A 24,291-nucleotide genomic window follows, 5' to 3' on the forward strand; every position below is an offset into this window, starting at 1 on the left:
TTAATGTAACTCTATTTGTGGCTAATAAATAAATTTTAACTTGGACTCCAAACAATTTCCACCAGACCTTAAGCTAACCCTGAGGGACATCTATTCCATAGGTCTGCAGTTAGACCAGCAATACCTAGTGTTGGGAAATAAATAGATGAAATTGCTCTGTGATGGCTGTTATGTGCACACTGCACATCTGGCTTAACCCAAGATAAAAGTGATAGATTCATTGCATTCCTGTGGAAATAGCACTGAGCATTCCACTACACTTAATCCAGGGCAATCAGCATTCTGCTTTGAAATTGCAGTGTTGAAATGACTGCAACACTCAACCAAAACTACAGTCTCTTTATCATTAGATTTGCTTCACTGGAAAGCAAGGCAGGTGTGTCTGGCTACACTTAACTTCCGGGTTCAATTTCCAGTTTGGGTCACTGACTATGTGGAGTTTGCCATTTCCCCGTGTCAGCGTGGGCTTCCTCTGGGTGCTCAGGTTTTCTCCCACCAAAGATTTTTGGGTTGGCTGCATTGGCCACACTAAATTGTCCTTAGTGTACCAGGATGCATAGTTAAAGGGATTAGTGGGGTAAATATGTGGGGTTATGGGGAAAGGGCTTGGGTGGAATTGTGGTTGGTGCAGATTCAATGGGCTGAATGGTCCCTTTCTGTACTGTAGGGATTCTGAATGTGGCTTCTGTAAGGGAGTGGCTTTATGAACACACGGGGATTTATTTATCACTGCAGTCGGGATCAATGTATCTGTTTTTATGATTCTGTGTATGAATCCATGCCCATTCTCCAGATCAGCAGTGAGCAGGTCCCATGTCTGTTGCTAATGTCCAGCTGTGACTGTTGGCTAGGTAATTCCACATCAGCCTGCCCTCAGTTGGGTTCCTTCATGCTTCCTGCCTCCACCAAATTGGACTGTGATCTTGCATTTTGGGATTGCAAGAATGAGCCTGCACTTCAGGCTGCAAGCGTCAATGAATGTGCCGATGTGTGAAACAACCGATAAAGGTCTGAACATCACAATCTGTGTACCTACTAGGTTATGAATCCCTGGTCCATCCTTTCAGATGGATCCAACCGTCTTGCCAAGGAATCAACGCCAGACCTGCTTGCTCAGTGACCAGGATTGAGAGTTTGAGGGGCAGGTGGTAATATAATGATAATGTCACTGGCCTACTAATTCAGAGGCCCAGGCTAAATGATTTGATTTATTATTGTCACACATTAATATACAGTGGAAAGTATTGCTCCTTGCACACTATGCAGACAAAGCATATGTTTGTAGAGAAGGAAACGAGACAGTGCAGAATGTAGTGTTACAATCATAGCTAGGATGTAGAGAAAGATCTACTTAATGCGAGGTAGGTCCATTCAAAAGTCTGGTAGTGGCAGGGAGAAGTTTAAAATTTATTTATTAGTCACAAGTAAGCGTGACATTAACATTGCAATGAAGTTACTGTGAAATTCCCCAAGTCGCCACAGTCTGGTGCCTGTTAGGTCAATGAACCTGACCAGTACATCATTCAGAATGTGGGAGGAAACCGGAGGAATCTCATGTAGACACAGGGAGAACATGCAAAGTCCACACAGACAGTGACCCAAGCTGAGATTCGAACCCAGGTCCTTGGCACTGTGAAGCAGCAGTGCTAACCATTGTACTGCCCAGAAAGAAGCTGCTCTTGAGTCAGTTGATACAAAAGTCTGAGGTTGCGTATCTTTTTCCCGACAGAAGAAGGTGGAAGAGAATATGTCTGGGGTGTGTAGGCTCCTTGATAATGCTGGCTGCTTTTCTGAGGCAACAAGAAGTATAGACCGTCAATGGGTGGGAGGTTGGTTTGAGTGAGGGACTGGGCTTGATTGACAACCCTTTGTAGTTTCTTGTGGCCTTGGGCAGAGCAGGAGCCAGACCAACCTGTGATACAACCAGAAAGAATGCTTTGTATGCATCTGTAAAGATTGGTGAGAGCCGTAGTGGACATGCCAAATTTCTTTAGTCCTCTGAGAGAGTAGAGGTGTTGATGGGCTTTCTTAACTATTGTGTCTGCATGGGAGGACCAGGGCAGGTTGTTGTTGACCTGGACACACAAAAACCTGTTGACCATTTCTACTTCATTCCTATTGATGTAGACACAGATATGTCCATAAGACATAGGAGCAGAATTCGGCCCGTTGAGTCTGCTCCACCATTCAATCATGGCTGATATTTTTCTTATCGCCATTCTCCTGCCTTTTCCCCATAAACTCTGATCCTCTTATTAATCAAGAGAACCTATCTATCTCTCCACTGCGCTTCCTGAAGTTGATGACTTCATGGATGGGGCTCATCCCACCATGGCATCTGGTGGAATTTAAATCCAAGTAATAAAACAGGTGAGCACTCACCTGATGAAGGTGCAGCACTCTGAAAGCTCATGATACCAAATAAACCTTTTGGACTTTAACCTGGTGTTGTGAGACTTCTTACTATGCTCCATGAAGGAATAAAAAATAAGCAAACATCCTGTGGCCTGATTCAGGAAAGCTCATCAATAGAACATATTTAGGGGTGTGGGATTTTCAACAATATTTTTGTGAAGTGAGTGAGACTTAATTCAACACAAAACATGTTTTGGTGGAAAATATGGACAAGTTTTTATATTCAACTGGTTAGTGCTTTTAATTAGGACAGTAATAAAAATAAGTTAATGCAGTTGAGTTATGTTCTTATGCACAGAAAGAAGGTCCATTGACTCTGATTAGCAGTCGTTGCCATGGGGAATATACCAGGGATCAGTTAACTGCAAAATTTTTGTTTAAATTCAAACCAGGTAGTTGACTCTTGGCCAAGGTATTGTCATGGCGAATGAACTAGGGATTGGCTATCCACCAACATGTGAGTTTGGTTGTAATGGTGCAATGCATGGATGCAATGGGCAGGACTTTAAGGCCTCACTTGGGTGTGATTGTAAAATCCTGCTGAAGGCCAACAGAGATTTCTGTCTGGGAACCTCACCTGCCCTGAATCCGGGGTGGGCAATGGGGAAGAGCTTCAACCATTATTTCTGTTCAGAAAAAACAGGCTGTTTGTACTACTATCTTATGTAAATGAGCCATGCTGTGAGCCTGATTGATAATCTTATTGGTCGGCAAGTGAACTCTATTACACTGACAACCAATCAGCATCCTCCCTTCATGCAGCTTAAATCATTGTTTCCTTTGAACTTTGATATTCTTGTGACTCTGCCCTGGTGAGTCAAAGACAAAAAGCTTTAACATCTGGTCTATTTTCTTTCAACAATACTAAAATTCTGTGCAAAATGAATTCAGTGTTCTTGGGCTAATATTGAGAATACCATTTCTGGTTTTTAAAGCTTTTCGTTTCAATGGACACTTGAAAAACTGATTCAGTGCAAAAACCAAATGTGAACATGAGGGTAGGGTTTGGCCATTTAATTCCCCAGATCAACAATGGCTAAGATGATAACTCAGAATGCTGTTTATTCAAGTTCCAAGCCAGGCACCGACTTCAAAAACTAGGCTGGGACTGTGGCACAGTATTGAGGGAGTGCGGCACGTTGAGAGGTGTTGTCTTTTGCCTTGCATTGGAGCAGGAAGGTGGGTTAACTGTGCCAAGATGGACAAGGCAGAATAACTTGCAGAAAGTGTTTGGAAGGATTGGAACACACAATTCAAGGAAAAAGTGGGTTTGAAGCTGGGAAGGGAGAAATGTATTCACTCCATGTCTACATGAGTTTCCTCTGGGTGCTCTGGTTTCCTCCCACAATCCAAAAATGTACAATTTGGTGGATTAGCCATGCTGAATTCTGTGTCCCAAGCTGTTAGGGGGATTAGTAGGATAAATAAGTGGGGTCTGGGGATCGGGTCTGGGTGGGGTGCTCTGTTGGAGAGTCGGTGCAGACTTGATGGGCTGAATGGCTTACTTCTGCCCTGCAGGGATTCTATGATTCTAGAGAAGAGACAGGCCAGCAACCAAGGGGGAGAGCTGGAAATAAAATCCACTTGCACTGGAACAGGAAGGGAACCTGAATGGTAGGTGTTACTGTGGGAATAAAATTGAGAGAGGGCGGTAGGTTTTATGGATAAAATGAGCTTGGAGAGGGCATAGGGCAGATGGGATCTCGGGGAATGATGTGAGTTCAGGGCTGGGGCAATGTGAGAGATCCTTGGAGATTGGGAATGCTGGAATAGGGGAGACAGTGGGAAAGGACAGAGGCAGCTGATTGGGTGACCTCAATCTGAGTGAGAAAGAGGCCATGAGTACCTTGTATATGTTGCTCATGTAATAGATGCGATGAACTTGCGCATCTGTATGTGTGCGCTCCAAACCATGTGATCTCCAGGGCAAAGTTGAAAAACCAGGTTTTAAAATCTCAGGGCAATGTGAAGGAAAACAATTTGGAAAAATTCTCTCTGAACATCTGACGGCAGCCCTGCTGTATCTATCCTTTGCAAGAGGCAGCGTACATATCTGGTTTAAAGAGTCTTTTGTATCAGTGTTGTCTGTGTGAGACAGCAGTAGATTAGAAATACAGTAACAATTCCATATCCATCAGGTTGTGAAACTGGTATGTTTTCTGTGACCAGAATCCTTCAGTGACATATTCCATTGGGAGGAGTAGATTGACCAGCACACCTATACCACTGAATCTGCTCACCTCCAAGTTCAGAGACAGAAGGTAGATTATGAAATGATTCTCCCATCTGTTGAAATGCCCCATGACTGGTGTTGTTCATCAGGTATTTCCTGTTTGAGGCTATTGAGCATGAGAAGTATGTAAATTTCCTCCCAGGCACCAGTTAAGCATCCTGCTGCCTGGGAGTGGCAGGATGGCACAGTGGTTAGCATTGCAGCCTCACAGCGCCAGGGTCCTGGGTTCAATTAGACCATTAGACATAGGAGCAGGATTAGGCCACTTGGCCCATTTGAGTCTGCTCCACCATTCAATCATGCCTGATATTTTTCTTGTTCCCATTCTCTTGCCTTCTCCCTGTAACCCCTGATCCCCTTATTAATCAAGAACCTATCTCTCTCTCTCTCTTGCTGTCAATGACCTGGCCCCCCACAGCCTTCTGTGGGAAAGAGTTCCACAGATTCACCACTGTCTGGCTAAAGAAATTTCCCCTAATCTCTTTTAGCAGATTCCCCTGGCTTCAGTCATTATCTGTGTGGAGTCTGCACATCCTCCCCATGTTTGCGTGGGTTTTTTCCAGGTGCTCCAGTTTCCTTCCACAGTCCAAAAGATGTGCTGATTAGGTGGATTGGCCGTGCTAAATTGTTTCTCGGTGTACCCGAACAGGCACCAGAGTGTGGCGACTAGGGGTTTTTCAGTGATTTCGTTGCAGCATTAATGGAAGCAGACTTGTGACAATAAATAAAATGAAGAATGGTAACGTTTTCAAGGTATTAAGGGAACAGCTGGAATAGTTGGAGGAATTCTGGTTGGGGAGTTTAAGATTAGGGGAATGTCGCCTTCAAATTAGAGTCAGACTTTTACATTTCAGGAGTGACTTTAGGAAACGCTTTTTCATGTGAAGGACGGTTGCAGTCTGGAACCCTCTTCTGCAAATTGCCATTGTTGCTAGATTGATTATTAACTTCAAACCTGAGATTTATAGATTTTTGTTAACCGAAAGTGTTCAGGGACATGGGGCAAAGGCAGGTTTATGGAGTTAGGCGCAAATTGCTTTATTCTTCAATCAGATGTGGGCATGACTGCCAAGGTCAGTATTTGTTGCCCATCCCTAATTGAGAAATCCACATGATCTATTTAAACAGCAGGATAGACTTGTCCCTGCATTGCAATCAAAGCAAAATATTGTTTTTTTTTGCCTTTTTCCATTTTCAAAATGTAAACCATAGAATCCTACAGTGCAGAAGGAGGCCATTTGGCCCATCCGATCTGTACTGATCACAATCCCACCCAGGCCCTATCTCCACGACCCCATGCATTAATCCTAGCTAGTTCCCCCTGACACCTAAGGGGCAATTTAGCATGGCCAATCCGTTGAACGTGTGCATCTTTGGATTGTGGGAGGAAACCCATGCAGATACTGAGAATGTGCAAACTCCCCACAAACAGGAACCCAAGGTAGGATTTGAACCCAGGTCCCTGGCGCTGTGAGGCAGCAGTGCTAACCACTGTGTCACCATGCTGCCACATGGAGTGGATTCCGCAGTTATAGCCCCAATAAAGCACAGACTGGTTCCTACTTAAAATAATTCTGTCATAGTAAAGAGACCATTTCAGGCAATAAGGATACTTCCTGATTTTGCTGGAATTCTTCTTGAGGGAGCAACCAGGATGTGGATACTTCCATGGTGAAATGAATTTTCAGAAGGACTGTCAAGTTAATAACATTAAAATAATGTAATTATTGAACAGAAATAATTGGTAGTGATTCTTCTCTGGCTGATTTTTACTTTACTTTGCATTCAGTAGGCTCCCTTATAAAATAATGGTTGCTGCCACTGCACCTTGATAACGCAGTTGACATGATTGCTGATTAAATCTGGAGCCTCTTTGTTGACTCTGGTTCTGTTTACGTCACTGATAGGAGTATAATGCCAAACAGATGCTTGTACATCTAAGAAGTTCAAAACTGGGTTGTCATTAACTTTTAAAATAGTCAATAATTTACATTTCTCGTTTACCTTTGAAAATTGTTACCCAGCTACCAGCACTTTCGTAGGATACAAAGTTCAGCTGGCTGGACTGGAGTTATACAGCTGGCTGTGCCCAGCTGCAATTCATTTTCTACCGTGTTAGGGTAAAGTAGAATCTTCATCTGATCACAAATAAGAAACAATGTAGCTTTAGTTTAGTTTGCAAAACATCTAGAGCTAAAATCAAAATGGTTTCATTTACCAAAATCGAAATATGGATACACTTTTACAACTCGCTTCAGTTAAAGTTTATTTATTAACATCACAAGTAGGCTTACAATAATGCTTCAATAAAGTTACTGTGAAAATCCCCTAGTCGCCACACTCTGGTGCCTGTATGGGTACACTGAGGGAGAATTTAGCATGGCCAATGCATCTAACCAGCATGTCTTTCGGACTGGGGGAGGAAACTGGAGTACCTGGAGGGAACATGCAGATTCCGTACAGACAGTGACCCAAGCTCAGAATTGAACCCGGGTCCCTGGTGCTGTGAGGCAGTGGTGCGAACCTCGGTGCCATACATGGGTAACAATGCTTGCTGAACCCAATGGATGTACCACTGACACAGAGAACATGACTATTTGTCCATTCTCAAATTCATTTATTAATAGTAAGAAGTCTCACAACACCAGGTTAAAGTTCAACAGGTTTATTTGGTGTCACGAGCTTTCAGGGCACTGCTCCTTCATCAGGTGCAAGGTAGCACAGGGGTGAGCATTGTGCCCTGACAGCGCCAGTTTGACTCCTGGCTTGTGTCACTGTCTGTGTGGAGTTTGCACTTTCTCCCCATGTCTGCTTGGGTTTCCTCTGGGTACTCCAGTTTCTTCCCACATTCTGAAAGACATGCTAGTTAGGTGCGTTGACCCGAACAGGCATTGGACTTTGGCAACTAGGGGAATTTCACAGTAATTTCATTAGTGTTAATGTAGGCCTTACTTGTGACTAATAAATAAACTTCACTCACTGATGAAGAAGCAGCACTCCAAAAGCTCATGCTACCAAATAAACCTGTTGGTGTTGTGAGACTACTTAGTATTAATAAATTTGAGAATGGACAAATATTCATGTTCCTGGTGTCAGTGGTACATCCATTGGGTTCAGGAAGCATTGTTAACCATGGATGGCAGTGGTTAGAACCGCTGCCTCACAGCGCCAGGGACCCTGTTCAATTCCCAGCTTGGGTTACTGTCAGTACGGAGTCTGCATGTTCTCGCTGTGTTAATTATGCTTTTAATTGTATCAAAGTACCCCTGTTCTGCCATTTTATAATTTCCATCCCATTTAGTATTTAGAGTGATGCTCTGATGAAGAAGATAAGAATTTATTAGCAATCTTGTTTACTCCCTGCTGTCTTTCGCTCCAGTGTAATTTTAGCCACTGGAGTCATGATATTTGGAGAAATTTGAACTGTTGACTTGCAGTTTGCACTTGTGGTTTTGTTATTTGCCTCTATCAATTTACATGTTTTAAGTGTTGCCTTTTTAATCTTCTTTATCTGCAGGCACTCCAGAGCAATTTGAAATACTCCCTTCTACCGAAACGTCTGATCATTGGCAAAAGACTTGCACAATGCTTACACCCGGCACTTCCCATTGGTGTCCATCTGAAAGCGCTGGAAACCTATGAAGTCATATTTAAGATAATTGGGACCAAATGGCTGGCCAAGGACTTGTTCTTTTACAGGTGCGGTAGATAAAGACTTGTTGAGATCTGGGGCTCAGTCTAATCTCTGGCGTAATGCTGTAGTCCATTCCAGTTGTCAGATGGGTTGAGATAGTTATCTTAAGTAAAAGTTTATTTATTGGTCACAAGTAGGTTTATATTCACACTGCAATGAAGTTGCAGTGAAAATCCCCTAGTCTTCAAACTTTGGCGCCTGTTCGGGTACACTGAAGGAGAATTTAGCATGGTCAGTTCAGCTAATCTGCACACCTTTTGGACTGTGGGAGGAAACCAGAGCACCCAGAGGAAACCTGCGCAGATACAGGGAGAACATGCAAACTCCACACAGACAGTGACCCGAGCCGGGAATCAAACCCAGGTCCCTGGCGCTGTGAGGCAGCAGTGCTAACCACTGTGCGTATCTAAAAGGAATCTATAGTTCCTGACCAGCTACAAACCACTCTGGGTACTGGTTTCACAGAATTTAAGTTAATTGTGATAAGTACAGGATTACAATGCTTAACAGGGAGTGGATCAATCTGTTCACTTGTTTGGACACCAGCTGTAGAGTTCTGATTGTTCGTGCTACTATCTTTGGCTCTGTTGACGGAAGTCTGTCATTGTCTTCCTCCTTGTTGTGTTGCGCACTTCGATATTCACAAAAAATGTTGCTGATGAACCCTTGTTGGCAACTAACTCTATGCATAATGTGCAGTATCCTTTTAGTTCTGATTGGCTGAAACAGCACCTGACCAGGCTGTGATCAAATGGTGCATGAACAGTGTCTGGTCTCTTTAAAAAGTGGAGGTCATCTGGCTGACGTTGCTTCCCATTCACTCCACCTGGTTCTCTAAGATGTCAGTCACTGTGCGAACATCCTTCTTTTTTTTTTTATATAGCCTTTTTCCTGTTGTTTTATTAAGTTTATAGCTCTTCCGCTATGCGAACAAAGCACCACAAGGTAATTCATGTGTGTACTTAGTGTGATAGGAGGATGCACGATGGCGCTTCATAATAATTGATTACCTTTTGGGACTTGTCTTGGACATGTGAACTTTCCGTAATAGCTGTAGGTAGCTTCTTAGTGACCACTGGTATCTGAAGCAAGTTATTTAAAAAAAAAATCTGAAAGTGCAAGAGATACATAATCTGAAACTAATACAGCAATTACAAAATTATGATAGTGCAAGTAAAATCCATACATACCTATGATATGCGAAGGTGAGGGAGGAGTACACACATCACAAAATACCATGCTCTATTTATACATTATATGCTTATAAGAAATAAAAGTCACAAAAGCTCCATAGCTGCACGGTCTGGGGATTAACAGGGTAAATATGTGGAGTTATGGGATTGGACTTGGGTGGGATTGTTGTCGGTGCAGGCTTGATGGGCTGAATGGCCTGTATTGATTCTGTGAACTACAGCATTATTATAAAAACTGATCTTGCGCATTATTGTGGTCTGCATTATCAGTTGTTTACTTCGTGGGAAAGTGACCATTTCTGTTTCAGACACCTAAAAGTAAAAAAAAGTTTGTTTATTAGTGTCGCAAGTAGGTTTACATTAACACTGCTGTGAAGTTACTGTGAAAATCCCCTAGTTGCCACACCCTGGCGCCTGTTTGGGTATACTGAGGGAGAAGTTTAGCATGGCCAATGCACCTAACCAGCGTATCTTTTGGACTGTGGGAAGAAACTGGAGGAAACCCACACAGATACGGGGGGGAATGTGCAAACTGCACACAGACCCAAGCCAGGAATTGAACCCAGTCCTTGGTGCTGTGAGGCAGCAGTGCTAACCACCGTGTTACCCCACGGTGAAATTTAGTTTTGCTACGTTAAGCTAATACAATTTGAAACATAAAACTCCAGTTTGAGATCTAAAATTATTTTAAAACCATAAGACATAGGAGCAGAATTAGGCCACTTGGCCCATTGAGTCTGCTCTGCCAATCAATGATGGTTGATTTTATTTCTCATCCCCATTCTCCAGCCTTTTCCCCATCACCCCTGATAAGACCATTTTGCTTCACATGATGGAGATTTGAGGGGAATGCAGCATACATTTTATACCTGGGCCCTTCCTAAAGCATTTCTGCAGAATGCACTTCGACGTGTAACCAACCTATCTTTTAATCGAACCGTAAACTGTAACAATGATTCTCTTCAAACAGTTGTCTTGTGGAAAAACAATGAACCTTCATTGAATCCCTGCAGTGCAGAAGGAGGCCATTCAGCCCATTGAGCCTGCACCATCAACAGTTCCAACCCAGGGCCTATCCCTTTAAGTCCACATATTTTCCCTGCAAATCCCCCTGCCATGAGTGGCAATTTACATGGTCAATCAACCTAACCCACATGTCTCTGGACTGTGGGAGGAAACCAGAACACCCAGGGGAAATCCACGTAGAGACAAGGAGAACGTAATCCTACTTTGGCCAAAGGCAATATGGCACCCATCACTTGTCTAGTAGGAATGTACTTATAAGAACGGCTGGCATAGTGTGGCACCATATTGTGTGAATTGATTTTATATTACACACCTGGCGTTTGCTCCTTTCTGGATTTACTGGATGTTAAACTTAGTTGTGTTAGACATCAGTGTTAACAAGATAATCTATTTCTTCTGTTTCCCTTGTAGCTCTGGTCTGTTTCCCTTGCTGGGCAATGCAGCTATGTCTGTGAAACCAGTTCTCCTTGGACTGTACGAGAAATACTACCTCCCACTACATAAATCCTTAAATCCCAGCCTGCAAGCGTTCATCACAGGACTGCTCCCAGGGCTGGAGGAGGGTTCGGAGATTTACGAGAGGTGAGGCAAGTGAGCTGCTGGTGTTGGAAGCTGATGTTCATCACATCTGTTTCTTGCTATTTGGGGAAAGGTTTAATTTTTTTGTTTTGAACAATGCTTCAGCTTTTTGGGTTCTGAACTGTGACATTGCAAGGATTTTGAAGGAACTACATTTCGTCCAATTATAAAGCAGTTAACACCTAGATTCACAAAGTCATCTGAATGTAAATCTGAACTCAGTCCAGGCTTGAGAAGTACTTCCCCCATTGGCTGACGGTGAGATTGTCGTAAAATTAGTAATCCTGGCCCATTTTCCCAAGCCATGCGTTCCAGATTCCCACCACCTTCTGACTGAGAATCTTTTTTTCTCAAAACCCCTCTGAATCTCCTGCCCCTTGATTTGACCTCCTCAACCAAGTGAAAAGCTGGTCCTTATCCACCCTGGTTAACTCTTAACTGCCCCCTGAAATGGGTAATTGTCAGAAAACTTGGCAAGCAATGCTCGCATCCCATGAAAGAGAGATATAAAATGGTCAGGTTGAATTCTATGTATTAGAATAACTGGGCTTACTGATGGTGAAAATGTTGAACATTTGCCTTCCCCTTCACCCAAAGCTGGAAGAAGTGCTGCAAGGGGCAGCGCAGTGGCCCAGTGGTTAGCACTGCTGATTCACAGCGCCAGGGACCTGGGTTCAATTCCCAGCTTGGGTTGCTGTCTGTGTGGAGAATCCACATTCTCCCCATGTCTGCATGGGTTTCTTCCAGGTGCTCTGTCTTCCTCCCCCAGCCCAAAGATGGGCACAATAAGAAATCTCATAACACCAGGTTTAAGTCCAACAAGTTAAATTGGTATCACGAGCTTTTGAAGCACTGCTCACCTGATGGAGGAGCAGAGCTTTGAAAGTTCACGATACCAAATAAACCTTTGGACTTTAACTTGGTGTTGTGAGACCACCTATTGTACCCACCCCAGTACAATGCCGGCATCTGCATATCAGTCCAAAGATGTTTTGAGTTAGGTTGATTCACCATGCTAAACTGACCCTTGTGTCAGGGGGATTAGCAGGGTAAATACATGGGGTTGCGGGAATGAGGCCTGAGTGGCATTGTGCTCAGTGCTGACTCAATGGCCAAATGGTCGCCTCCTGCGCCATAAGGATTCTATGACTAGTGATCTCCTGGTAATGTTATCTGTTGTGGCTCGATAAAGGATCAAGGAAAATATTTGCTTCCTGCATTGACACAATGGCAGGGATTTACTTGCCCAGAGTTTTGAGAACACCGTGTTATTTGTTGAGGGCAATGCTTGACCATTCTGTCCTGAAACACCTACACTTCACCCTTAGATCTCCACAAGGCGTGCACTTTGCTTTCATTCAAATTGTAAGCTTCTAAAGCCACTTTGTTTGCACCATATTGAAAGCTTGTTGGATTTGATGATTATTGAAGAAGCAAGAGTTCTGAACAAGTACATTTGCAAGAACGATGAATCCCATTGTGATTTGCCATCCAAAGAAATGTTATTCTGAGGCCCTGGGTTAATTTTCCCAATGGGGGTGTAAAAAAGCAAGTTGGACCAGCACTATTCTTTCCCAGATTTTACTGTTTTATTTGTCCTTCTCCCTACGTGGGTATTTTGGTATAAATTGGGCAGTAGCAGAGTGAAGTTTGTGAAGAAAATATCTCACCTACTGAACATGGGAGGCCCAGCTGTTTGGAGTTCAGGTTGAGGGTTGGTCCAAGTGGATGGATTTCCTGCTCTCTCGGTAACTTGGCCAGTTATTGCGGAGGCTTGACTGTGAAAATTGAGGGGACCATGTGCTAAATCCGTGAGACGGGCTGCTTAGATGTCCTTTCTGGCTAAAGTAGACCATTTTTTAATTCATTTTTGGGACATGGGCTAGCATTTATTGCCCATCAGCAGTTGCACAAAGGGTAGTTGAGAGTCAGCCATGTTGCTGTGGCTCTGGAGTCACATGTAGGCCAGACCAGATAAGGATGGCAGATTTCCTTCCCTAAAAGATATTACTGTTTCAGATGGGTTTTTCCAACAATCAAAAATGGATATAGGGTCATCAATGGATTCTTAATTCCAGACACATTTTGGAAGACAAAACCAAAAGAAATTGTTGTTTAAAAGATCAAGTAACTAAATATGGCCCTCTAGCAGAGGATTACAGTGATGTATAGCGCAGTTATAGCTTTCAGTTGACAGAGGTCACTCAACTTTTGTTTCCACAAGATCTGAAGCTCTGCCTTGGGGAATGAGTAGTGTTGTATTCCAATTTGTGTTGACGTCAACCAGTTTTCTTTTTCTTCTCCCTCTCTATCACTTGCAGAACGGACACCTTGCTGCAGAAACTGATGCTGGTGGTGGGTCAGGAGGTGTTCTATGGAGCTCTGTGGGGCAGTGTCCTGGTCAGCCCTTCCATCCGCCTCCCGGCTTCACTCTTTGTTGTCAGTCACATTAACAGATCTCAGTATGGAAAGGAGCAGAAGTATATGTTTGGCACGGATCCTCGCCTTGCAGTAAGTTTGTTAATGTAATCCAGTCTCTTGTTTGGGTTGCTTATTTCTTTTGACCGTGCTATCTTCACAAGGGAGGGAAGGTGGGTGGAACTGAACTGGTTGGCGAGAATTGGCACTAGCTATGGCGGAGGTGTTTAGGAAGTCAGCTGATTTGTTTATGCAGGTACACAATTAATCCCCAGTAAATGGAATAAAAAATTGGGCAGCTTTTGTAAAGGTTGCAAAACACAAGACAAGAATCTACTTTGATGTGTTTGTGTCTTCTCTAACTCTTGTTTCTAAAAGGCATGGGCCCTTTTTGTAACAATGACACAGTAATTTAACACTAAATTAACCATCACAGATGACAAACTCTTGACTACCCTTGGTCAAGGCAACATTTGACCAAGTATAGAAATGAGGAGCCCCAACAAAACTCCATGACTTCGCTGCAGGAGTTCCTCAGGGTACTGTGCAAGGCCACCCACCTTCTACAGCTTCAATGACTTTCCTTCCATCATAAGTCAGAAGTGGGGACATTCGCTGATGACTGCACAATGTTCAACATCATTCATGACGCCTGAGATGCTGAAGTAATCCACATCCAATCCAGGATTGTCATGGAATATTCTTTTACTATTGGGCAGCAGGGTGGCACAGCGGCGAGCACTGCTGCCCCACAGCACCAGGGACCCAGATTCAATTCCAGCCTCGGGTCACTGACTGTGTGGAGTTTGCACGCTCTCCTCGTGTCTACATGGGTTTCCTCTGGGTGCTCTGGTTTCTTCCCACACTCCAAACATGTGCAGGTTACGTTGACTGGCCATGCTAAACTGCTTCTTAGTGTCAGAGGGTTTAGCAGGGTAAATGGGGTTACAGGGATAGAGCCTGGGTGCAATTGTTATCAGTGCAGACTTGATGGGCTGAATGGCCACCTCATGCACTGTAGGAATTCTATACGTCCTTGATGCAGGTCCAACAACACTTGAAGCTTGACACCATCCAGGACAAAGCAGGCCATTTGAATGGCACTCCCTCCCCTGCCAATGCACAGTAGCAGCAGTGTGTACCATCCACCTGATACACCGCAGGAGCTCACCAAGGCTGCTTAGAAAGCACCTTCCAAATCTACTACTATCTAGAAAGACAAGGGCAGCAGACACATGTAATTTGCTGTCTCAGTCACTCAGATTCTGGTTTTGAATTATATTGCTGTTCCTTCCCTGTTGCTGGCTGAAACAAAATCCTGGAACGCCTTCCCTAACAGGATTCAGGGTGTAACTCCAACACACATTGTCTGCAGTGGATCAAGAAGGCAGCTCACCATCACCACCTCAAGGGCAAGTAGGGATGGGCAAGAAGCGCTAGCCTAGCCAGCGAGACCCACGTCCCAATAATGAATTAAATAAAACATAATCATTCCAATGGCTGATGTGGGAAAAGAGGGTGGAGTTAGCAGAAGAAGGATTGATGTTCTGATGAAAATATTGTAGACCTGAAATGTTAACTGTGTCTCTCTGTGCAGATACTGCCAGACTTTGAGTATTTCCAACACTCTGTTATCAGATTTCCAGCATCTTCAGTATCTAACTTTTGTTTTGAGAATTCATTGCCCTATATTTCTGTTTTGCTTTTAGGTCAAAGCACTGTGTGCCTCGGTGCAGGATTCTAATGTTCTTGTACAACGAAACAATCTAGACATTCTATTTTTCTTTTTTCCTTTTTGCACGTGCCTGGTAAGTGTGTCTATTTTTAACTCTGTTCAGTCCCAATAGGAAAAAGTCAATTTGGACCGCATTCTTGTTTCCCAGTTTTTACTGATTGTTTCCTGTGTTCTCTGTCCAAGAATTTGAAATCTGTGACTTGCAGGTTAATCAGCTTTCATGTTTCCCAGCGGAAGTGATTGGCAGACGTTTCTTTGAAACCTCATGTATTGCATGACTTTTCTTGTTGCTTTTAAAATCATAGCTGGATAGGGAAGTGATTGGTAGCATTGGGACATGCTTGCGAAAGGAATATCCCACGTTAAAATGGATTTATGCAATGTATTTCGGAAGTGTGTCTGCAGTGATAGGTTGACACAGTTCTGTGTAATGTTGCCCAGTCATGTTCAAAACCTGGATTTGAATACATCCCAGATTCCTGCCCAAGTTTCCCTAATCCTCCTGAATGGGAAGTTGGTTCATGGGAATTCTGGGGTACATAGGCAAGTTGTGGGTGGCACACTGGTTAGCACTGCTGTGTCACAAGCACCGGGGTTCGATTCCCAGCTTAGGTCACTGTTTGTGTGAAGTCTGCATACTCTCCCCATGTCTTCGTGGGTTTCCTCCTGCAATCCAAATGACATGCTGGTTAGGTGCACTGGCCATGCTAAATTCCTCCTCAGTGTACCTGAACAGGTGAAGGAATGTGGTGACTAGAGGATTTTCACAGTAACTTCATTGCTGTGTTAACGCAACCCTACTTACGATGGTAATAAATAATTTTCAAGGTTTTAATGTTACAGTTTAAAATACACTATTTTTCACCTTACAGGAGATTTGGTGGGAGTCACTTAAAAGCACAATATGTTATCTGCATATTTAGTTGCAAATCTTCTATTTTGAATATGCATCCAACATTTGTGACTGGATTTTGTGCAATATTAGGAAAATGGATGCATGATGTCTCTCAATTGGACCATAATATTACAGTTTGTAAACTTTGAGCAAAACTATAAATTACTTTTAGTTTCATTTACTCCTTGAAAATGAATATCATTTAAAGTTGACACTTCAGTGTAGTACTGAGGGAGGGCTGCACTGTCAGAGGTGCTGTCTTTGGGATGAGAAATTAAACCGAGGCCTCATCTGCCCGCATGGAATGTAAGTGATCCTGTGGCACTCTGAAGAGTTATCCCTGGAGTCCTGACTAATTTTTATATCTCCATCAACATCATGAAAGGCATTATCTGGTCATTATCACACTGCTGTTTGTGGGGACTTTTGCTGAACATAAATTGGCTGCTGTCTTTACAACATAGCTTTTGGCTGCTGTAATACCAGGTGATTGCGAAAAGCGCTTCATTAATGCTAGTTTTTTTTTAATGACTGAATTGTTGAATTCAAGTTCTGTGAACTAGAGTTGATTTACCTGATTGTATCTGTATGAGTGATAATCTATGGTTCCCATCTCATTGTAATTTTAGACTAATGATTTGGGCAGTTTGATTTGATTTATTATCACATATATTAGCATGCAGCAAAAAGTATTCTTTCTTGCGCGTTATACAGACAGAGCATACTGTTCATAAAGAAGAAAATGAGAAGGAAATGTGCAGAATGTAGTGTAACGGCCATTGCTAGGGTGTAGAGAAAGATCAACTGAATGCAAGGGAGGTCCATTCAAAAGTCTGAGGGTAGCAGGGAAGAAGCTGTTCTTGAGTCGGTTGGTATGTGACCTCAGACTTTTGCAACTTTTTACCAAAGGAAGAAAGTGGAAGAGAAGGTCCAAGGTACGTGGGGTCTTTTGTTGAGTCAGTGGGAAGCGTAGACAGAGTCAATGGATGGAAGGCTCGTTTGCGTGATGGATTGGGCTACGTTCATTTTGTAGATCCTTGCGCTGTTGGGCAGAACAGGAGCAGGAGCCATACCAAGCTGTCATACAACCGGAGAGAATGCTTTCTATGGTGCAAATATAAAAGTTGGTTCACTGTTAAGTTGATGCTGCTGTCGTGGTGCAATCTTTCAGAAGGAATTTCTAAATTCCTTCTAAGCTCCAGCTACTTGCTCTAATAGATACAAAATCTCCTTGGACAACGTACAGGGGAGGCCTCCCCAGTGTTTTGATCAACATTGCTCTATTAACCAGTATCACCAGAAACAGAATCTCTAGTGAAGTGTTGAATTTAGCAACTTACTGTGGTGGGATTTTATTTTCTACAAATTAATTGTATATTTACTTAGCCGAACAAGCGCCAGACGAGGGGATTTTCGCAGTAACTTCATTGCAGTGTGAATGTAAGCAACTTGTGACACTGATAAATAAAAAGAACAATGCTGAAGGCATTTTAGATGGGGTTATCTGTTAGCTTGAAAGCACATTCAAATGTTCTAAAGGCCTCAAGATAAATGTAACTTTTTGTTTCTAATCAACACTTAAAAATGTTCCTGGAGGATGGTTGGCTTTGTTCGCTAAAACATCATAAATCAAAAAAATTAAGCGCATTGCAACTTTGGAGGGTTACCCGACTGACAGACATTGTGTGTGTTTTACACTAATGTTGGCGATTGATGGCCCTTTTCCTTTTTTATTCCAGGATCCAGATAAGTCTGCCATCCCTATGTCCAGGGCAGACATGGTACTTGTTCTCTCTGATGCTCTCTACACTGTACTAAGGAGAGACATGTCCTTGAACAGACGGCTCTATGCGTGGCTTTTAGGTAAGTTTTTTTTCAAGAAAAGCTTGCAATGCCTTTGTTTAATATTCATGCTGCGATTTTATTTGTTTTCACCTGTAGCATATTACTTCTCTGAGAATGCAGCCAGGTAATGTTTCCACAGCCTGTTCTGGTGGGGATTGGAAGTTGGACCAATGGGTGTGTAGGAGGAGCCTGGTTTGCATGCTTTCTCCCTTTGATCCACAGCAGAAGCAGATGTCTGTATTTTGAGAGAATTTTGGGGTTAGTAGCTACAATATGAAAAGCCAAATAACCATCTGTTAAATTGTGGGACAGCAATTTAGAATCATAGTGCAGAAGGAGGCCATTTGGCCCATCAAGTCTGCATTAATCTCAATCCCGCCCAGGTCCTATCCCCATAACCCCATGTATTTACCCCAGCTAGACCACTTGACTCTAAGGGGCAATTTGGCACCAATCCATCTATCCCACACATCTTTGGGCTGTGGGAGGAAATCAGAGCACCTGGAGAAAACCCACACAGACATGGGGAGAGTGTGTAGACTCCACACAGACAGTGACCCAAGCTGGGAATTGAACCTGGGTCCCTGGCACTGTGAGGCAGCTGGGCTGACCATTGTGCCACCATGCCACCTCAGCCAGCTAGCAGCTCACTACATTACCAAGCACCATATCATGAACTGTTTGAGACATGGATTTGGGTATACGATTTTCTGCACTTGAATTCCAGTTTTAATGGACTCGTTTGAGATAAAATGGAGTCGGGTGAGGAAATAAAGTGGTGGCTAGTGTACAGATCTGGCCATTTCCACTGGTGTGAGAAAAGTGACAGATTAGGAGCCCCACACAGCAGATTTAGAAACTGTTGTCACTGTTCTAGAAGGGAACAGTTTTCATTGAGGCAGCCATGTTTTGGAAGTGTCCTAAATCACACCTGCGGGTTGGAGGTCTGAGCCGTGGTTTGAAGGCAGAGGGGATATAAACAGCAAGTAAAATTGATATTGTCTGGTTAAAGACAAGATGCTGTAGCCTGAATTTATGTTCACTGAAGTGAATGATGAATGTGCTGTGATTGGGAAGGGTAGGTGACCATTAAAAATAATCTGGTTACTTCTGACAACTGGTAAATTGTGTGAAAAGATGGAAGTTTAAAAGTGAAAAATTCTTCTGATTCATTTGAAATAAATTATAAAATGACATTCTGCATTGTACATTATTGAAAGGCTAGCCCGGCATGAGGTCCAGAATATTTGTTTAAACTCTCCTCAAGGCTTTAATTAATTATTTGAAGAACAGTTTAGCCATCTGTTTGAAAGCATTAATAGATGTATCAGATTTTGACTACCTTCAAAAGCACTGATATATTCATAGAACATAGAACATTACAGCACAGAACAGGCCCTTCGGCCCACGATGTTGCGCCGACCAGTTAAAAAACAATGACCCGCTAACCTAAACCAATCCCTTTTCATCCATAAACCTATCCACGGATCTCTTAAACGCCCCCAAACTAGGTGCATTTACAACTGCAGCAGGCAGGGCATTCTAATCCCTCACCACCCTCTGGGTAAAGAACCTACCCCTGACATCCGTCCTATAACTACCCCCCCTTAATTTAAAGCCATGCCCCCTCGTGCTAGCTTTCTCCATCTGAACATTCCATACTGCAGAGTTTATTTAGTCAGCTGTCCTGGGGAATGAGTTTGATGCATTTCACAGATTGATGAGTTTCTGAATAGGATAATACTTTTGATGTGCTTATTCAAGTAATGTTTGTTTATTTTAACAGATTTATGAGCTTCCAATATTACAGGGTTTATGAATTTTGTTTATAAAATGCGTACAAGAGGAGATGGGGGAATGGAGGTGGGTGGAGGGTGAAGGGAACTTTATACCGACCTGAAAAATTGAGTGAATGTCTCTGGAAAAGGAAGCAGGCCTCTTAATGTATCTATGCTCTCCCCCACCTCAGTATCCACTTCAGATTTGCTGCCAGAGGCAGCCACCCCACCCTCTAAAAGATGAAAGTCGCAGCATTACTAAGATGGAGGCAGGATTTTGATGTTGGGGAAAATTCAATGCGTTGAAAAACATACAACAGACCTACGCTGCTTTGAGTTGAAAAAAAATGGAGGAAGAACTGTACTCTTGTATTTTCTGGCAAATGATTCAGGGAAACATTGTGTGGAAGCTTGGAATGCAAGAAAATAATTTGAAGGAAATATTTTAAATTATTGCTTTGTAGATTAGACCTAGTGCGTTGATTGGCAAGAGGTCTGGGAAGACCAGGGAATGCAGATAAGTATGAAGGAACCTTGGGACACAGAATAATAATTTCATATTTTCAGTTGCTATCCAAATACCATGCTGTCTGGCATCGGTAACTATGGTCTCCCAAGCCCTCCAATCAAAAGTTTCATAAATAGGCTTCCGTTAACACTGTACTGAAGTTAGTGTGAAAATCCTCTAGTTGTCACACTCTGGTGTCTGTTCGGGTACACTAAGAGCGAATTTAGTATGGCCGATGCTCCTAACCAGTACATCTTTGGACTGTGGAAGTCAACTCAAGCACCTGGGGGAAATTCACGCAGACACATGGTGCACATTCAGACTCCACAGTCACCCGAGCCAGGAATTGAACCTGGGTCCCTGATGCTGTGAGGCAGCAGTGCAGTGGAAGATCTCTTTGTTGGAGTTGTGGTTAAGAGAGTCTTCAATGTTGTCTAAATCTGCTTCCTTTGCTGTCAGTCTCTTGCTTTTCTTCCATTAATTTTCCAGTGATGATTAGCCACTCCAATCCTGCACAGATAACCTGTCTGAGGAGCTCTGCTGTCAGCTTTGATAATATTCAGGTTCCCATTGTTTCTCTGACCACATTCAACACTTCATTCATTCTTTGTTCCATCCGGCATACCCTTGGGATCCTTCTCAGGCTCTGTGTTTCAAACATTTTTTTTCTTCTTTCTCAATGCCCCAAGCTTCACATCTACATCCCGATTTTGGGCCATTATGTCCGATCAGTAAACGCCTGTGATTCTCTGGTCCTCGCTTGCTGGGGGTGAAAGGCTGGAAACTTCTGGCCAATGTTTTGGTGCACAGACTCTCGTTTCAAGACCCAAAACAGACATTTCTTAAAATATTGCTAATTCCATCCCCTCCCAATTCAGCATGATCTTACTGGCATCTGTGTCTTATTCCATTAATTTTTACCAATTATTATTAAAAGAAGTTTAATATTCTTTATGATAAGGTGTAAATATATTTGGGCTGGGATTTTCTACTCTCACTGCAGTGTGTGCTCTGGTAGTTCACCTTTAACTGATGCCGGGATCTTCTGGTCTCACCGAAGTCCATGGCATTTTATTTGATTCACTCGCCATGCCACCGGGGAACCTGCCGGGGTGGTGGGGTCGCCTTTGGTGGGACCCAGAGCTCCTGGTGGCGGAAGTGCTGGAAAATCCTGCCCTTGGGTCTTAGTTTTGAATTGGGAGTTTGGGAACTAGTCCCAGATGGGCTTTGGGACTTCTGCACGTGCACTGGCTGGGAACTGGCTGCGCAGCTACCGTTTGTCTGCTTTTACATCTTTAAAGCCAAAACTGACCCTGTGCATGGAAGAAAGAGAAGTAAAGCAGTAAACTGGCAGGTGCAGTGATGTGGGACCAGACCACTATTCCTAAGAGGAGGTGTTCCAGTGAGTAAGACGTGGGGAAGGGGATGCAAGAAGACCCAAAAGAAAGCCGCAGACTAGGGGTAAAGACGGATGAAAGATAGATCCTGTTGATTCAGGATAAATGACAGGAGTCGGGGAAAAAGACTCCAAATTGAAGAAAGCAGAAATAAAGCAAGATGGGCTCGAGAGCTATCCAAACAGTCGGAAAGGGCGGCTGAAAATTGGTGATTCTGTGCTACCGTGGAAGGCAAAGTGGAGCAGTGGTGTTCTGCTTGGCATAGCCAAAAATCTGAAAATGTGCTTGGAAGGTGAGTGTACTCAGAGATCCAGAGAAGCGAGTCTTCAAAGGCAAGATTGAATCCCTGAAGATGGATTCTTGTTGCAACCTGTTGAATGAGAGGGAAAATTGAAAAAAATTCCAAGGTATATTCTTCAAATATGGAGATTGGAAAGCTTTGAGTGAAAGTCAGAGTTTCACTGAGACCAGTTGGCTAACAGTGTGACAACCATCTGGATGGGTTGTTGGGAAATCCACGGAATCTGTTTTGGTTGCATCTGTCATTTATTGTGTAATGTGGTGTATCTGGCCACAGTTTAATGTTTGTTTCACATGTACTGCATATTTACACTGAATATTAAAATAAAAGATATGATTGTTTTATCTTTACAGATAAATTCAGAAAGATATAGCTGGGTGATTTAAGTTATAAAGAGAGATTGGATAGGCTTGGGTTGTTTTCTCTGGGACAGAGAAGACTGAGAGGTGACCTGATTGAAGTGCTCAAGATCGAGGGGCATGGACAGGGTGGCTAGGAAGTAGCAGTTCCCCTTTTGTTGATGGGTCAGTTACAATTGGACAGCAATTAAAAGTTGGAGGTGGGAGGTTGAGGGGGGATTTGAGGAAAAATGTTTTTACCCAGAGGGCGGTGACGGTCTGGAAGACACTGTTTGGGGGGGTGATGGAGGCGGGATGCCTCTCCTCCAATAAAAAAAATATGGATGAGTGCTTGGCACACCATAACATTCAAGACCCTGGGCCAAGTGTTGGTAAGGGGGATTAAGTGGGCAGGTCAGGGCCTTTCATACCTTGGTGCAGACTCGATGTGTCGAATTCTTCTGCACTGTCATATTCTCTGATTCGGAAAGGAATAGTGAATATTTCAGTCTTTACTTGTGTGTATATGAGGTCTTCCAACCTCTTAGTATGGAATAATGTTCATTTCTTTTGAGTGTTTTATTCCTCGTATTTAAAGTTCCTTGGCAGATTCCTGTGAATTTGTTCAAACTTCCTCCAGTTTTGGAGGGGAATAAGAAACACCTGAGTCAGGATATATCAAGCCAGGTTTCACTCTGGCATCTGATGTGTGCAGTGTTGAAACACCGTGTTTGCGCTTATTATCAACCATTGCATGTCCAAAGTACAAATGAACTGGTCTTGAATGCTGAAATTTTCCAGGGAATTTTCAAAATACTTGTGTATATACCTTTTTCACTGATGCTGTGCTGTTATTGAAGTTATATTTCTAATGTTAAATCTTTCTGACGCTGTTTGCATGGTGTAACAGAGGTAAAACAAAGATTTAACAACCAATATTTTTGTGTTCTGTTTGCCAATATAACAATGGCTCCTGTTGCCTCTTAGGGACAGATATCAAAGGGGGCATCATGGCCACAGACTTCACCAGCTCCCCCGAAGATCATGCCAAGACTTATTTTGATACACATTCCAAGGACTTGCTGGTTCGAGTAAGTACGCTCAAGGAATATTATTCTTAATGAGATGCTGCCAAATTTGGCATTCCCACTTTCCCAGCACAAAATTACAAGAACATCAGGACTCAAATTTTGTAAAACGGTGTAGTTGCTTCATTTTCAAATCATCTTCAAAGCCACAAAAAGTAATGCAGTAATTCTTTGGCATTTTGCAATTATTTGAATTTGCTAGGTAAATACCTGGTGTTGACATAGTGCTTGTACAGTCATAATGTCACATACGTAGATATGTAGAACAATTCCATACAGGTGTTGTGCTTGGCAAGAGTACAGCTCAAGAGGAACATAGCTGCAGCTTTGCAGCCATGTTTGGGTGTGCCCCACACTCCCTTCTGAGGGAAGAGTACAAAGGGTACTGGTGCCAGTGAATTTTCCTTGTTCAAGTTTGGAGCGAGATTAACTCTTAGCAATGCCACTGCCGAAGAATTCTTCAAGGACTCTAACTTACCTTTGCAGTGATTGCCCCTGAAAATGTAACATTGAGGATGGAATGTTCGCTGTTACTGAGAAGCAATCTGTTTTTTATTTACAGGCACTGATTAGAATTCTGCAACAGGCCAACCCTGAGCTAGATCAGGAACATGGACCTCAAGCACATCTGAAGCCTTTTCGTATTCTGATTAGTCTACTTGATAAACCTGAGCTAGGTAAGGGGAAGCAATGGCCTAGTGGTATTATCACTGATAACCCAGAAACTCGGCTGATGTTCTGGGGACCTGGGTTCAAATCCCGCCACAGCAGATGGTGGAATTTGAATTCAATAAAAAAAATCTAGAATTAAGAACCTACTAAAGACTATGAAACCATTGTTGGAAAAA

The 24,291-nt window shown here is 43.0% G+C and overlaps 1 protein-coding gene across 3 annotated transcripts in view; it reads left to right on the forward strand.

Annotated features, from left to right (window-relative positions):
• dop1b (DOP1 leucine zipper like protein B) overlaps positions 1–24,291 on the forward strand; it is a 136,291-nt gene that overhangs the window by 33,274 nt on the left and 78,726 nt on the right. For 2 of the 3 annotated variants that reach the window (XM_080203680.1, XM_080203681.1), the window contains exons 3-9: positions 8,166–8,347; positions 10,973–11,143; positions 13,462–13,651; positions 15,268–15,366; positions 17,928–18,051; positions 23,343–23,446; positions 24,006–24,120. In XM_080203680.1, the coding sequence (XP_080059806.1) occupies positions 8,166–8,347; positions 10,973–11,143; positions 13,462–13,651; positions 15,268–15,366; positions 17,928–18,051; positions 23,343–23,446; positions 24,006–24,120 (985 nt within the window). The remainder of the gene's footprint in view (positions 1–8,165; positions 8,348–10,972; positions 11,144–13,461; positions 13,652–15,267; positions 15,367–17,927; positions 18,052–23,342; positions 23,447–24,005; positions 24,121–24,291) is intronic. The other variant, XM_080203682.1, reaches the window with a different exon arrangement.

Source organism: Carcharhinus amblyrhynchos, chromosome 15, assembly GCF_965287045.1.
Source record: "Carcharhinus amblyrhynchos chromosome 15, sCarAmb.v2.hapA, whole genome shotgun sequence".
Taxonomy (NCBI): domain Eukaryota; kingdom Metazoa; phylum Chordata; class Chondrichthyes; order Carcharhiniformes; family Carcharhinidae; genus Carcharhinus; species Carcharhinus amblyrhynchos.